Source organism: Myotis yumanensis, unplaced genomic scaffold (assembly GCF_028538775.1).
Source record: "Myotis yumanensis isolate MYYU_CA2020_CCGP unplaced genomic scaffold, mMyoYum1.0.hap1 SCAF_3, whole genome shotgun sequence".
NCBI classification, from domain to species: Eukaryota; Metazoa; Chordata; class Mammalia; order Chiroptera; family Vespertilionidae; genus Myotis; species Myotis yumanensis.
The window spans coordinates 145,489,455-145,505,070 of NW_027223754.1; the positions used below are offsets into that span (position 1 = coordinate 145,489,455).

The 15,616-nt window shown below is 41.6% G+C and overlaps 1 protein-coding gene across 1 annotated transcript in view; it reads right to left on the bottom strand.

The window, feature by feature from the left end:
- The window catches only part of LGR5 (leucine rich repeat containing G protein-coupled receptor 5), an 84,951-nt gene that overhangs the window by 35,814 nt on the left and 33,521 nt on the right, over positions 1-15,616 (bottom strand). Inside the window, exons 4-7 of the mRNA XM_070409724.1 lie at positions 10,262-10,477; positions 7,353-7,424; positions 3,975-4,043; positions 2,579-2,650 (exon numbers count right to left, since the gene is read on the bottom strand). Of these exons, the coding sequence (XP_070265825.1) occupies positions 2,579-2,650; positions 3,975-4,043; positions 7,353-7,424; positions 10,262-10,477 (429 nt within the window). The remainder of the gene's footprint in view (positions 1-2,578; positions 2,651-3,974; positions 4,044-7,352; positions 7,425-10,261; positions 10,478-15,616) is intronic.

Sequence of the window (15,616 nt, forward strand, 5' to 3'; positions counted from 1 at the left end):
TACCCAGTCCTGCAGCTGCTAGGAAAAAGAAGCAAAGGCAATGCAAGTTGTCAACCTCTTAACTATGTAAATACTCTCTAATGAGGACTAATGTTTATTGGCAATAAACTTTAAAACCCTTAGTTTTCCAACATACCGTCAGAACATTTCAGGAATGATGAATGGTATTTTTTTTTTGCTTAGTTGTCAGGGCTAATTGGGACTCCAGCTCATTTGTGACAAATGGTATGCAGTCCCAGAATGCCTCTCAGTCAAGTTGGCACAGGATGGATTTCTGCCAAGAAGTGCCCCTAGAGTCATGTTCAACAGTTGTCCTTACTCTCTTCCTCCAAATTCAAGACGACTTGAGGAGACAGGAGGGCTAGGCAGTCAGGGACGGGACCTTGGGACGGGACGTGGGGAGAGGGAGAAGAGTGGGAAGTCCTAGAATAACAGGACCTTGCAGATGTGAACAGGATACAGCTTGCTGACTGCACCTCAGAAAAAACAAAAAGACCTAGAACCGGGGAACCCAGCAAGGTGGGGAAAGAAGGGTGTGCGAGGGAGACCTGAGCTTTAAAATGTGTAGATGCTACTAAGACAGGCAACTTGCAGATAGCCAACCACAAGGCAGTGAGGTGTATAATCAATCCCAAGGATGTTGCTAAAGCAGAATTTTTTGAAAGGACCAATCAGGAACCTTTAAAACTAAGGGTTTTAAAGTTTATTGCCAATAAACATTAGTCTTCATTAGAGAGTATTTACAACGTTAAGAGGTTGGCAACTTGCATTGCCTTTGCTTCTTTTTCCTAGCAGCTGCAGGACAGGGTATGTGTTTTTTAATCACTCTCTTGATATGCTGATACCACTTAAAGGGGACTAACAGCTCCCCAAATTATTAGTGCTCCTATCCAATACTTGTTGACTGAATTTACCCCTGGACAAAGAAGCACACACTCTCTTCTCTCTCTCTGGCGCACTGGGCTCCTATCTCAGGGGATATACTCCCCTGCGCCCATGTGGCTTGTGGCCATATGGGACTGCGCACATGGACTGATGGACTTTAGCTAGCTTAGATGCTGAACTACACCCAGCTGCAACATGGAACAGAAGCTCTGGACACTGGCCTGCTTGTGGAATACCAGCTGCACCTTTTCCAGGACTGGCTTAAGGGGCATGGGACTTCAGAACCTGAGACAAAGAAGCTTCACCAGTAACCTGCTTTGGGTCCCCTTCTTGCTGCTCCCTGAGGCAGGAAGTCCGTCTATCCCTCAATGAACTTTGCCTCTGCTAATCGTTTTTGTCCATGAATCCATTCTTCGGTTCTGTGAGACAACGAACTTGGACTCCGAACACCACATTTTGGTTTCACCTTCACCCATGACTTCAGTCCAATCTTATGTCCCAAATCTGCCAAGTATCTTTTAACTAAGAGCCAGCCCCAATACTAACATATTTTCATCTTCTTGTATATCTACATATGATCAATCTTATGTCTGTGGTAAATGTGAAACGTAGAATTAATTATTCGTTAAAGCTGTAAGTATTTTGTGTTTTTATGGTACCTAAATCCTCATATACACCTTTCTAAAAACATATGTATATTTCTAGAATTACAACTTAGCTTGTAATTGTATAAATGTGACTTCATGGTTGGCTTGACAATCAGTGGATATACAGACAGCATAAAACAGTATTCACATTCTCCACCATCAACTTAGGCTGGAGTTTATTGTTGTAAAGGACTTCTATCTAATAGAGGAATATGCAAATTGTCCAGGATGTTGTCACAATAACAGTAACAACCAGTAGGCTGCATGGGGCGACAAGGCTGGCAGGGAAGTTAGTGAGAGATAACCAAATGACTGAACAAGCAGGCTGCATGGGGTGACCAGGCCGGCAGGGGGGTTAGTGAGGGACAACTAAATGACTGAGCAGCAGGCTGTGAGGGGTGACCAGGCCTGTGGGGGGGGCAGTTAGGAGCGACCAGGCTGGCAGGGAGAGGGGCAGTTGGGGGAGACCAGGCCGGCAGGGGGGGCAGGCTGGCAGGGGGGGCAGTTAGGGGTAATCAGGCAGGCAGGCAGGCAGGTGAGCAGTTAGGAGCCAGCGTTCCTGGATTGTGAGAGGGCAGTCAGACATCCCCCGAGGGGTCCTGGATTGGAGAGGGTGCAGGCTGGGCTGAGGGAACCTCCCACCCCCACCCGCTGTGCATCAATTTCGTGCACCAGGCCTCTAGTTTGTATATAACAATTTGCATTTGTAGTACACTTGGATTCATTTTAAAAACCAGTTTTATTCCTTATAAAATAGAGAGAAGCAAAGCATTTCACAAGATTATTGCGAAGTGAGAAAAGGCATCTGAAGATATGAAGCATAATGCAATGCATATTGAAGGTCTTAGAAAAACAAATCTTTTATATTATTTCAGCATTTGGCTAAAACCTGGCAAAACATCTGTCTACATATTTCTCTGTATTAAGTCTTACATTGACTGAGCAAAAAGTTGGGCATATATAGACCATTTATTATATTATATTTAAAAGAGCAATGCATGCTCTATTTCAGGATGGAAAAATAAAAAAGAACCATGGCCACTTACATTGTAATAAGAGAAGGGTTGCCTACAAATGCTTTCTCAGGTATTGACTTGATATTGTTGCTGTGAAATCCTCTAGAAAGAGAAGAAAAAAATTTTTATAGGAAATACTGTGTGGGATAAATTTAGTTATTAGTCCTCACCTTCTCTCCCCATGGCAGTTACCAACACCGTTAGTAACTAGAGGCTCAGGTTAAATTCCTCTATGCATTTTGAAACTTACATGCCCTCACTCTCTAGGAGAAAAAGAAATCACAGGCTGCCATCTTGAAAGAAAAATAAAGAATCTGAAAATAATAATTGTGCTTTATGGAAACTTAAATCTAGTGTTATTAAAGAAAATTCATCTGTTAATATCTGATAGAGTACTGTGTATAACAACTTGGGACAGAGGGAACCATCTTTGGAGACAGGCCATGACCCCATTTGAAACTAGGAGAAGAGAAAATGGACTTAAGCTGCAGTGAGGTAGAGATTTAAATAATCTCCTTATGAGAACAGAATTTCCTGAGCTGAAGGAAGGTGCTTAGTGAGTCTGTAATAACGAATTGATTCTCATCTGTTGATGCCAATGTTGTCTGAATGGCAGAGGGGCACAGTCGAAGGTCTTTGGGTCCTATGTGGGCCTGTGGATGAGATGAGTGGCAGTCGTTGGTTTGCCAGCAATGACTTCCCAGTTAGGCCACAGTGGGTTTTCCCAAGGCAGAACCTCCTGAAGGTTGTGGTTTTTTTTTTTTTTTAATAAACAAGCCCTGCTGTCTACCTCCTTTAGCTGTGTGTCTTATTTTTCTCTGCCAGGAAAATGGGTTCTAGGTTTATTTTTCTTTCCAAGTGTTAGACATTGCTTACATAGATTTTTTTTAGGTACAGTGAAAAACTAATTATAGTATGTAAAAGAATATATACAACCTAATAGCTGAAGGTTAAATCTACTTTAGTAAAATTGTGTTTTTTAAAATTAAATAAGAGTTATGAAGTATTTAAAGAATGTGAAATAATGTATGTGAAAGCATCTAGCACTGCACTAGGCACATGCATTTTATTTTAGATTGCCATGCAACCTAGAAATGTTTTTCAAAATGCTCAGCAAATAACTGAATTCCATTACAGTTCTGCACAAATCTATAAAGTGTATAAATATTTGGGAGATATGTCCTAGGAAAGAAGTATGGCTTAGAGAAATATGTATATATTTTTTCTAATATACATATATTAGAAATCCATTATAAATTTTAAAAGATTATTTGATGTTTGCTGATGATAGAATCAATTACAGTATATTTCAAGTGTACTTAACTGTCATTTAGATGAATTAAAATATTTTTCCTATAAGTCACATTTAAAAAAAATAAATTAACCAAGAATAGAATCTCCCATTAAATCTGTCCTAAATACTTACAGTTCTTTAAGGTTGGAGAGTGTCCTGATTGCAGTGGGGAATTCATCAAGGTTATTATAATTTAAATCTCTGAAAGTAAGTAAATAGTATTTTTAGTTTTTCATTTTCAGATTCATATATATTACATTTACTAGGAAAGTTAACATGTTATTTCAATGGACCATTATCAGTGATGAAAATTCTCATTCTTTCTCTATTTAATCTTTACCTGAGGATATTTTTTCTATTGCTTTTTCAGAGAGAGAGAGAGAGAGAGAGAGAGAGAGAGAGAGAGACATGAGAGACACATGGTTGCCTCCTACAGGTGCCCCAACCAGGACGGGGGGCGAACCCACAACTCAATTACATGCCCTTGACTGGAATCAAACCTGAGACCCCTTAGGTTCCCAGGCTAACGCTCCTACCACTGAGCAACACCAACCAGGGCTCATTCCTTCTCTTTATAGAGAGAGGTTTGTTTGGCTTGCTGATCACCACCATTCCACAAGTCTCTGCATTAAAATGGCCATTAGATTGATCATGAGAAATTTCAAAGAGTCAAGTCTCAATAGCACAGGGGCATTTCAAAAAAGGGAGGGCACATAGAGCCGTGTCAGTGTCCAAGTAAGAGGGATGCTTGGCCAAGTGTTAAAAGCTTGCTAATGTGGCTCTTCACCTGAGCCTAGCTCACTCAGCTGCCAGATTGTCCGGGCACTACTCTGGGCTCCTGAGTCACATGCCCTTTCTTGTTCCCTCCTCCCTTCTCTTCTTCCCCCTGCTTTTTAGAGTCTCGCCTGAGAGGCCCTCTTGGAGAGCTGCTTTGTCCCTGGCTCCTTGGAGTGCCTGTGTCCCTCACAGCCTGAGGTCCGCATGACAACCTGCTTCTGGAGAGGTTTATATGTGCAGGGCCCTCTCAGGAAGCACATTAGGTCTAGACTTTTCTCGGGGACACAAATAGTGATTCAGATCGGGGGTATGATGTTTTTGTTGGTCTGTGAGGCAAAGCTCTGTATTATTTTTCATGCACAGAGATGGGATAGCCAAACAATCTCAAATCATTAATTTCCCTATTTGTTATGACACAAATGGCTTTTCAATTCCATTACTCAGATGAGCTTTATAGATTTACTCCACCTTATAGCTACATCTTTGTATGAAAAAGTAATTGCCTCCTGGTCTCTGGGAATGGCAGATTTCCCAGATGACACAGAAAAACCTTTTGGTCAGGCAATCAGATGTGGTTAGATCTTCCTCTGTGGAAAAGAACTGCTATTTAATTTTAAAAGAGAGATAATTTAACTGAGTTAGACATGAATCAAGATTCCTACTTGTCTGACACAAACCATCGTTAAGCTATACTGCAGGCAGGAAACTTGGGTCTTTTGTGGACATAAATTTTCTTCCTGTTTGTAAATCTCTCCAGATGCTCTGTTTTGATTAAAAAAGTATTGGGTCCTTATAAATTACTTGGATTTCTAGTGAGAGAAAGGAGGACATTGGGAGTAACCAATTGACTGATCCTCAGCTATGGGCAAGGGGAGGGGAGGGGGGTCAATAAGACTCGCAGGAGTTTCTCCTAAAATGTTTTATTCTATGGTATTTATATGCAATCCTGGGTCCTCACCTAAACATGAGGGGTTAGGGGGTCGGGGGAGACTATTTACAGAAATACCCATCAGAGCGCATCTTGTTTTTGTTCCTGTTGAATTGAAAAGGACCGAAGGTGCTTTCCATTGCTAAGATCCCCCAGCCAGCTCTGTGTAGATAAGGGAGAAGTTCTAATTTTTCCTAGCACCATGGAAACTGCTTGCCTATGCCATTGAGTTGACATCAAAGTCCTGCCTGGACAAGTTCATCTTTGGCATCTCCTTATGAGGACTATTCCTCCCTTCTAGGAGGAAACACAGAGTGACCTAAGTAACCCGGGAAGGAGAGCTGTTAGTGCTGATCGGCCTCAAGAAGACACAAACAATAGATGGTCTGGAAGGAAATCGGTGGATGCAGAGCCGGTTGGAAGTTAAATGGATCCTGTGCAAATTGATAAGCTCTGTATGCAAATGAATAAGGGGCTCCAAGGTCACAGCAGAGGTGGTCTCTGGTTACCCCCTTCTGCAGTCCTGTCACAGCCAGCATCGTCGATTCAGTGGCCCTGTGTGGTTTCTTGTGCTTGAGTAGTCAAAACATGAAGGTTTGAGCTGGGGCACAGCTGGAACCACACTCCTCTCCCGGCACACTCAGAACCTGCTCTGCCTGTCACCCCACCCTCACTATGGCTCTCCCACTCCACAGGGCAATGAAGAGCACTCCTCACCCGGGGAAGGGCTCAGCCAGGGTGTGTGGCCCATAGGAAGCCCTTCTCCAAGTGGCTTTGAGATACACTCTAGGCTACGGTCAGCTGGCCGGGCTCTAGTTTCATTATAGGTAACAACGCAAAACTAAATTTTTGACTTTTTCTTTGGAAGTAGAATGTAGTAGTGAACGTGGATTTTGAAGTCGAACTAGAGAAGGAAGCAAATCCCAGTTATGCTATTGACCAGCTATGTAATGTCGGTAAAATCCTTAATAGCACCTGACCTAAGATGGGAGAGTAATGTCTGCTTTCACAGGATAGTTGTAGATTAATTGAAAGTGTGCCAAATGTCCAGTGCCATATTTGACTATGGATATCCAGCCGTGAGCAAACTACGGCCCGCGGGCCGGATCCGGCCCGTTTGAAATGAATAAAACTAAAAAAAAAAAAGACCGTACCCTTTTATGTAATGATGTTTACTTTGAATTTATATTAGTTCACACAAACACTCCATCCATGCTTTTGTTCCGGCCCTCCGGTCCAGTTTAAGAACCCATTGTGGCCCTCGAGTCAAAAAGTTTGCCCACCCCTGAATATAATCAATACATGGTAGCCACCATAACTTGTTAGTCTAGATTTGCTTTTAGCATGAACCCTGCTGTTTCCTAATGAGACACCTGTTCATCTCAGAGTGCAGCCTGGTCTGCATCCTGGACAATATAGAATTTATTCTTTTTTTTAAATGTATTTTTTATTGTTGATAGTATTACAGATATCTCTCATTCCCCTTCCCCCTCTTAGCCCCCTTCTGTCCTTATTCTCTACAGAATACACATTCCCAAACACATAGTCTCTCCTCAGTGGAAAGCATTTCCTTTAGCTTATAATGATTCTAACTAATTTATCACTCTTGTTAGATCAAGATAAAATCTTGTTTAGCTTTGCCAGGTGTGTGTTTGTGTGTAAGATAAAGCCGCAATGAATATCTGTTTAAAGCTCAGGCAATTAACCAAACCAAACAGCAATCTTGACTTTAAGGCTGTTTTGATTCCTTCAGAATACTCAGGAAAACACTGAAAAACGGGGAAACAAATAAAAGGTCAACTCACAAAGTCTCTAGGCTGTGGAGCCCATCAAAGCATTTCTTTCCCAGAGAGTGGATTCTATTGTTATGGAGATGCCTGCGGGAGAACATTACAGACAGTCAGCAAGGCACTGCACATAGAAGCTTAGGCACATTTCAATCGCTTAAATCCAAAGAAACTTATACTAAAGAATGCACTAATTACATACAAGAAATGCTTTGTTTAATGTTTTGTAAAAAGGTTATATGCTCCATTCACTCTTGCCATAGATGATTTTATACCCTAGAACAGTGGTTCTCAACCTTCCTAATGCCACGACCCTTTAATACAGTTCCTCATGTTGTGGTGACCCCCAACCATAAAATTATTTTCGTTGCTACTTCATAACTGTAATTTTGCTACTGTAAACAATATGTAATTATATATGTGTTTTCCGATGGTCTTAAGCGAACCCTGTGAAAGGGCCAGTCGACCCCCAAAGGGGTCGAGACCCACAGGTTGAGAACCGCTGCCCTAGAATTTAATAGGCAGTCACAGTTTTACCTTTTAGGTTGAGATGTCAGGTAGTGTATTATACTATGAGCAACATGATTGATAAAAACAAATCCAGGTTGTTCAGTGCGGTTGTTCAGCGTATTTTCCCACGTGGGTTAATTAGCATGGCTTTTGGAGGTAGGAGATAAGAAAGATACTGACCCTCATTGACAAATGGAGGGTGGAGGAAAGGTCCTGGTGTATCAGCACATTTTTTGTTGAAGCTGATGGCTTATGATGACTACATTCCCAGGGTAGGGCCACAGGGTAAGAGAAACCAGCAATCTTGACGGCAGAAAATGATGATCATATATTTTGGCTGCCCAAGGAGATTAGTTATCTTGACGCACTATTAGTGTGTATAATTATCACCACTGGTTCAATGGTAAGTCAGTGAGGTCAAGGCCAATGAGAGCAATTGTGCGCAAAACTGAAAACTGGATCAAGTCCCAAAGAGACTTTGGAAAATGAGCTTAAGGAAGACAGCGTGAAAAAGAATAGCTGGCTCTCTGTAAATCTATTCCCTCTAGTGCAGTGATTTTCAACCGGTGTGCTGCAAGAAGTTTTAAAACATGCAATACCTGACTGTTTAGTCAGGGGCACTGATGACTTTTTACTTAGATTGTCAAATAATAAAATGACAACAGCAAACACAACAACAGCCGTCAGTGTGAGTAAATCAAAATTATACATTTTTTTGTCAGATCGGCAAAAATATAATTTTTGGTGTGGCCCAAAATTTTAGTAATTAGTTTATGTGTGCCAGGAGCTGAAAAAGGTTGAAAACCGCTGCTCTAGTGGAAGAGAAAGCAAAGCACCTATCCAGCTTCTGGCATGTCCCTGGCACCGTGTTTGTAAGTAAAATTCAGTTTAGAAAGATGTTAATATCACCCCAAATTTGTTATTCTTTCAGGATAAGGTTCTTATTCTAATATATATGCATTGGGTTCATATGAGATATATGTAATATTTATTGAGGATCTCCTACATGCAACACATGGGGAAAGGGATTGAGGGGAGCCTAAAAACATGAATAAAAAGCTGGTGAGCTCTCAAAGTAGTATACAATGCAAAAGACAGGCATGCGATCAAGTAAAGTGGAATGATTGGAGGCAGGGGTGGGCGGGTGGGTGGGTGAGAAGTGAAGGGAGAAATAGTGCAGAAGAGACCTTGGTCCAGGTTCTTCCTCGAACTGATCTTACAACCTTGCAAGCAGCTGCTATTTTCCTCTATCAGCATCAACTGATATTTTATATACATAGGGCATATTTCTACACTCTTACAGAAGACTGGTTATTTTTCAAACTATTACTTGAGAATCATTTTGATTTACTAAAACAATGGAACCTAGACCTATGAGTGGGGAGGTATAGACATGCATAGCTCACTCTCAGGTTCATTTTTGCTTCTCTTTCCTTGGTAGGGATTCAGGAGTATTTATTTATTTGTTAATCCTCACCCGAGGATATTTTCCCATTGATTTTTAGAGAGAGTGGAAGGGAGGGGGAGAGATATATATAGAGAAACATTCATGTGAGAGAGACATAGATTGGTTTGCCTCTCACATGTGCCCCAACCAGGGCTGGGGATTGAGCCTGCAACTAAGATACATGCCCTTGACTGGAACTGAACCCATACCCTTCAGTCCATGGGCCTATGCTCTATCCATTAAGCCAAACCAGCTACACCAAGAGTATTTATTAAATAACTAGAGGCCTGGTGCATGAATTTGTGCACAGGTGGGGTCCTCAGCCTGGCCAGTGATCGAGGTCTATGAGGGGGGGGATCGGTTGGGGATAGGGACCCCAGGAGGTGGGCCAGCCAGCCCCCCCTTCAGGGCTGATTTGGGGGCTGGCCAGCCAGGGGGAGGGGCTGCGGGAGATTGGCTGTGGGAGTGCACTGACCACCAGGGGGCAGCTCCTGCATTGAGCGTCTGCCCCCTGGTGGTCAATGCATGTCATAGCAACTGGTCTGCTGGTTGTTCCGGTTGTTCCAGTCATTCGGTCCTAACGGTTGCTTAGGCTTTTATATATATAGATAAGAATGGCATATTTCAATTTGACCTGAATTATAAGTTATTATCAGAAATAAGGCATTTTTACTAATTGTACAGTGTGGTGGTTACTTGTACAATATACAATGGTCAGAGTTCATATTTTATTATCTTTGAATGCCCAATAGTACTTGGCACTTAGCAGATGTTCCATAAATGTTGTTTCATTCTTTTATACAATTAGAACACTTATGAGTCATTTGAGGGAGGGATTCAGGGGGTTTTCCACCCTTAAAATGTCCCTATTCAAGGTTTTAAGGGCCAGCATTTTAAGGTCAAGGTCTTAGAGTGAATTTAGAAATTGTTAAAAGGGAGAGAGAGAGAGAAAAAAATCAATAGAACTTACAGAACTACCAAGCTGGAGAGGTTTCCAAAGGCATAGTCTGGTATGTGGTGTATTTTGTTCAGGGCCAAGGTCATGGCCTGCAGTGCTGATAAACTTCTGAAAGCCTGGACAGGGATTTCCGTCAGAGCGTTGTCATCCAGCCACAGGTGCCTCAGCGAATGCAGGCCGCTGAAACAGCTGGGGGGAACGTAGCTGATGTGGTTGGCATCCAGCCGCCTGGGGAAGAGAGCAAGCAAGAATGGAGAAGAGAGCAGAGCCCAGGCAAACACGGGCCTTGCAAGAAAACCCTCCGTATGCTGATTAACATGAATAAAACGGGCCTGGGGCCCTCCTGGTCCTCAGGTGTCTGGAGCATTTTGCTCTCTTGCTAAGCTCTCTTTCTCACTCAAGAGGAGAGCCATTGCTTCTTAGGTCCCCTCAGCTGGAAAATTCCATGGTGCTTGGTTCTCTTCCAGGCTTGTGGGTAGCATGCTTTCATGCCTGGAGTGGCCTCCCCGGAGGTATAAAGATTCAGGTGAGGACCTTTTAGTTTTCCTTTCTGACACCAAGTGAAAGACACCCTCTCCTCTCCCTCCTGCCCCAAGCCAAATACATGCCTTTGTGTTTGTCCCTCAGACTGTTTTGAACATACTGAGCATGCTAATCCACTGGTTTGTTTATTAAGCTCTGGGAAAAGATTGTTTCAGTATTTGAAAGGAACGGAGTGATTTGTAAAGGCTGTTCCAGCGCTGGAAGGCCTAAAAACTGCTGGCTTTCTTGCTCACCCTAACCATTGGCACTGGGCAGATGTTTGTTTTTCCTGACATTTTAAATGAATAATAAAATTAACAACATTCCCAGCTTTTGCTTCCTTTTTTCCCACACACCATTTTTTTTTTCTCAAATGGGAAAAGACGTCTAAATATAGATCTGGTTAATGAGGTGTTGCAACTTCAGAGCCAGCAGAGGGAGTGCAATACATTTATTTCCCCCGAATTCAACACAAACAGCAGCTTAATGACAACGTCTTAACTTTTCTTGTTGAAGCGACCAGACAGACAAATAATGAAAAATTTCTGTAAGGTGCATGAACAATAGAACCGCCATCTCTCTGCTAGGCTTCTGACGGCCCCCACTCATCTTTTCCCCAATCCGTTCTTAAGGCTCACCCATTTGTTTGCATTTTTCAAAGCTGGGATTTAAAAGAGGAAGAGTTGCATGTTAAGCAGTCCATGTATTAAGAAGGATTAGGAAATCACGAGTGGATTTTGAAAAATATTTTAGGAAGCATTTAAGACTAAACAGATGTAGGAAGCACACCAGGGTCAGGAAGCAATCCCCTGCACACCAAATTTAAACAATTTAGAAACAGAGAATGCTCTGCGGTAGGGAGCGATGGAAAGCGGCTCCCTCACTTTCGGTCACAGCGTGGCTTCGCTCGCTTGTCCTCTGGCTGCTGCTTCTGAGTGAGTGGGAACAAGTGATGTCTTCAAGGTCGTGAGCCAAGTGTTGATAGTAAGTAATGGAGCTAAGGTCACTTGGAACGCAGTTTAACAGTCCGGTGTCATACCCCACTCACAATTACATTTCCCGTGGAACAACTGTTACTGTAGACAGCAGAAGCCCAGCTTCCAAATATCTCAAGGTTCTGTCAACAGATGGAGCTGGAAATGTTTAGGAAAACTCAACACTGTCTCTTCCTCTTTCTCCTGCAACAACACGCTCAGCCCATGTTCAAATAAGGTGTAATTTCATCAGGGGACGAGGAGGTGATTATTATTGTTTGACTAGGAGGAAAGCACATATGTAAACTCCCCTTAATGACTGTGCTGATTAAAGAATGAAGACTTTATTTAAATAATATGCGCTTCCAAGTTTTAGTTGACGTATTGTCTGATTATTGCCAGTTGTTAGGCATTGAAACGCCTAGTGGCTTCTAAGAGTCCTGAAAATGACTGTCCTTAAAGTTGAGCGCAAACCTCGGGCTACATTTGCTAGATACAAAAGACTCTCAGCATTGAGTCATAGGCTTGTCTTCTTTGATCTCTAAGGCACTACCGAAGTTTCTGCTGGATCTTCAAGTGATCCTGGGATCAGTTTCCAATGTTAATAAGTCCATTTTTCTGGATAGATGTGTTTTATGAATCACTCCTCTCCCTCGCCGTCCCCCCCCCCCCCCCCAAGAAAAAGGGATGTAATCTGGCCTCTACACTGTCATCTTAGAGCAATTTGCTATCTGAAATAAAATGAGTGAGACAGGGCAATTCTTTAAGTCTTAACACTCTGAGTACTAATACTCGTGGATTCAATACTTGGGGTATCCTGACTGCAGCACTAAAACATTTCTCTGCCAGAACATTTTCATATAAGAAGCTTCCAATAAATGATACTCCTCCTAAATGCAGTGTTTTGAGGTCCATGTCCACCTGGCCTCAGTGGTCCAAATCTAATTCAGAGAGTGGTATGTTGTTCGCACTCAGAGGCAGTATCTGATTTAATATTAATAGAAGATCCCCAGGCTAAACCGGAGTATGGAATTAATTATACAGCCAGTCATACAGGTGGTTCTTACAGAACAAGGTTCAGACTGTGGACAAAGCAGCTGGCAGGGCACAACTTGTGCCTATTCTGTGAGCAAACAAAGAGCTCGTATTATATCAATCTGCTCTTTTTGGGCAGCTGGACATTTTCTATTCATATGCTTGGAAAATGCAACATTTAAGCAGTGAGGTATAAGAAAAACGACACTAGACAGGACATGAAAATAGGTAAAAAGGTGGTTCTATAACATTATCAGGAGCAATAAAAATAACTACATTATATAGCTTCATTTTAAGTGTTTCTTTGTTATTACTTCTATTTCATGTAAATCACAAGGTGTGTGTGTGTGTTTGTGTGTGTGTGTGTGTGTGTGTGTGTGTGTGTGAGCAGCTCAGAATCTGTGAATTAGTGCAGAGATCTGGAATGAGAAATCTTGGACCCAAGTCAGTATAGCAGCTTTGTGACCATGGCCAGGTCAATGGACTCAGTTTTCTGTAAATTGGGGACAACACCTTTCTGTCTTATAGGGGTGCTTATGATTAAAGAAAATAATACAATGGAACTTTATAAACCATAATGCATCTTAACGATCTTAAATTATTACAAGGTTAACAGTTGGTGTTTTTTGATCATCAAAACAATTCCCAAAATAAAAAAGGTAAACTCAAATTTTGCCTTAGTCAAAATTTAGTTAACATAAATGCTAGATTGCCAGTGAATTTGTTTGAGAAACACAAACAACTTTTTTCACCTCTCTTAAGAGAATTTATGATGAGGTGCCTGTAATTATAATTAAGAGAAGTCACCCTTATTTTTTCTCCTTCAGTATTATCATTATGTGTGTATGTGTGTTTTGTTCCTGATACATTGTTGAATATACCATCTTCTTTCTAAAGGCAAAGGAGAACTGGTGACATGTGGAAGATGTCACATTCTCAGAGAAAGTTCCTAGCAATGATGCTGGCATTTAAGTTTGTATTTATCAATAATGTGATAGAGACGGCACAAAACCTGCATGCAGTTAGATGTGGTAAAATAAAACTCTTTAGCAATGGGAGTGGCTGTAGAAAGATCACGCTGATAGCACTGTACAGGAGGAATGGGTGGGAAAGCCACGGTGGAAGGGCTGAGGCAGAGGCGGTTAGGGGTGATCAGGCAGGCAGGCAGAGTGGTTAGGGGCAATCCGGCCAACAGGGGAGAGTGGTTAGGGGCGATCAGGCAGGCAGGCAGCGGCAGTGATCAGGGAGAGAGAAGATGAGTGCCTGAAGGAAGTATGGAAATGGAGAGGAAAGTCTGATATGAGAGATGCTAAGTAAGTGAGCCTGACAGAATGAGGGACTCGCCAGATGTGGCCAGAGGAAGTTAGGAAGTTATGACGACTCCATGTGCCATCCTGGGCAAGTGGGTGAATGGAGCCCATATAAGAGCAGGGATGAATGTTACCCAGAATTATATAAACTAAAAATAAAAAAGAACTGCATGTTCACTGTGAATATAGTTCTTTAATATCAATGTAACCTATGTTATGAAAAACTAGGAAGGTAACAGGCAAAGAAAAAAAAATCAATCTTTTATGTCAGACAGTGGCAAATAAAAGGTGCTAATTTTCTTACCCTCTTATGAAATATTTTCCATAATGTTTTCATGCATAAAAGGTTAATTGTACAAGTTGTATTTTTTTAAAGAAACATTTTGCCAATTTACTCTGTGCCTCTGAAAGGAATTTTTGATTTCTAAATTGTATTATTGTAGGGATTAGAGAATCTATGAGCTCATTCTTGCTATTGTTGTTCAGAAAAATAGTTCTTTACATATATATATCTTTTATATGATACTTTGCCAATGTATCACACAAACTTACGTCTTTGTTTGAGAATGTCTTTGATGAGCCATCTATACTAATAAAAGGGTAATATGCTAATTAGACCGGATAGACTGGATGTCTTCCGGACATCCTTCTGGACAAAGCCACGGTGGCAGGGCTGAGGCAGAGGTGGTTAGGGGTGATCAGGCAGGCAGGCAGGTGAGTGGTTAGGAGCCAGCAGTCCTGGATTGCAGATCGGGCCTAAACTGGCAATCGGACATCCCCTGAGAGGTCCTGGATTGGAGAGGGTGCAGGCCTGGCTGAGAGGGACCCCCTCCCCCCAGTATACAAATTTCATGAACCGGGCCTCTAGTTAACTATAAGAAAGAGTTAGTCAAAAGATAGGCCATTGATCTTGGCTAATTTCATATCTGAGATTACTGTAATAATGTCAATTATTAACATGGATGACTTGAGGGGAAAAAAAGCTTAGGTGTGAAGAATGCTGCAGCTGCAGGCATAATAGCATTCAATAAATGAGGGTTCTTTTTCATTATGAATCATGGCATCTTCATGACTGACATAGCTATTTCATATTTGGATGAGCATTTTTCTTCATACATTTTAAAGAAATAACCAACTCTCTTGTATATACATTTGTAGATTTAATGAGACCATTATGAACAATTCACAAATAGTCAAAAGACCACAGTGATTGAGATCATTTATAAAATCTTAAGAAATAAGACCATTTTCAGTTAACTTACTGTTGCAATGAAATGAGATCATGTAGTTTCAAGCTTGTGTATAATACAATTTGAAACTTTCAGTCAAGATGGTGGCCTATGTAAGGTAAATGCCATACTTACCTCCTCTCATAACCACATCAAAATGACAACTAAACAACAGAACAACCATCATTCAGAACCACCTAAAATCTGGCAGAATGGAAGTCCTACAACTAGGGAATTAAAGAAGAATCCACATCAAGACTGGTAGGAGGGTTGGAGATGCAGAATTGGCTGGTCACA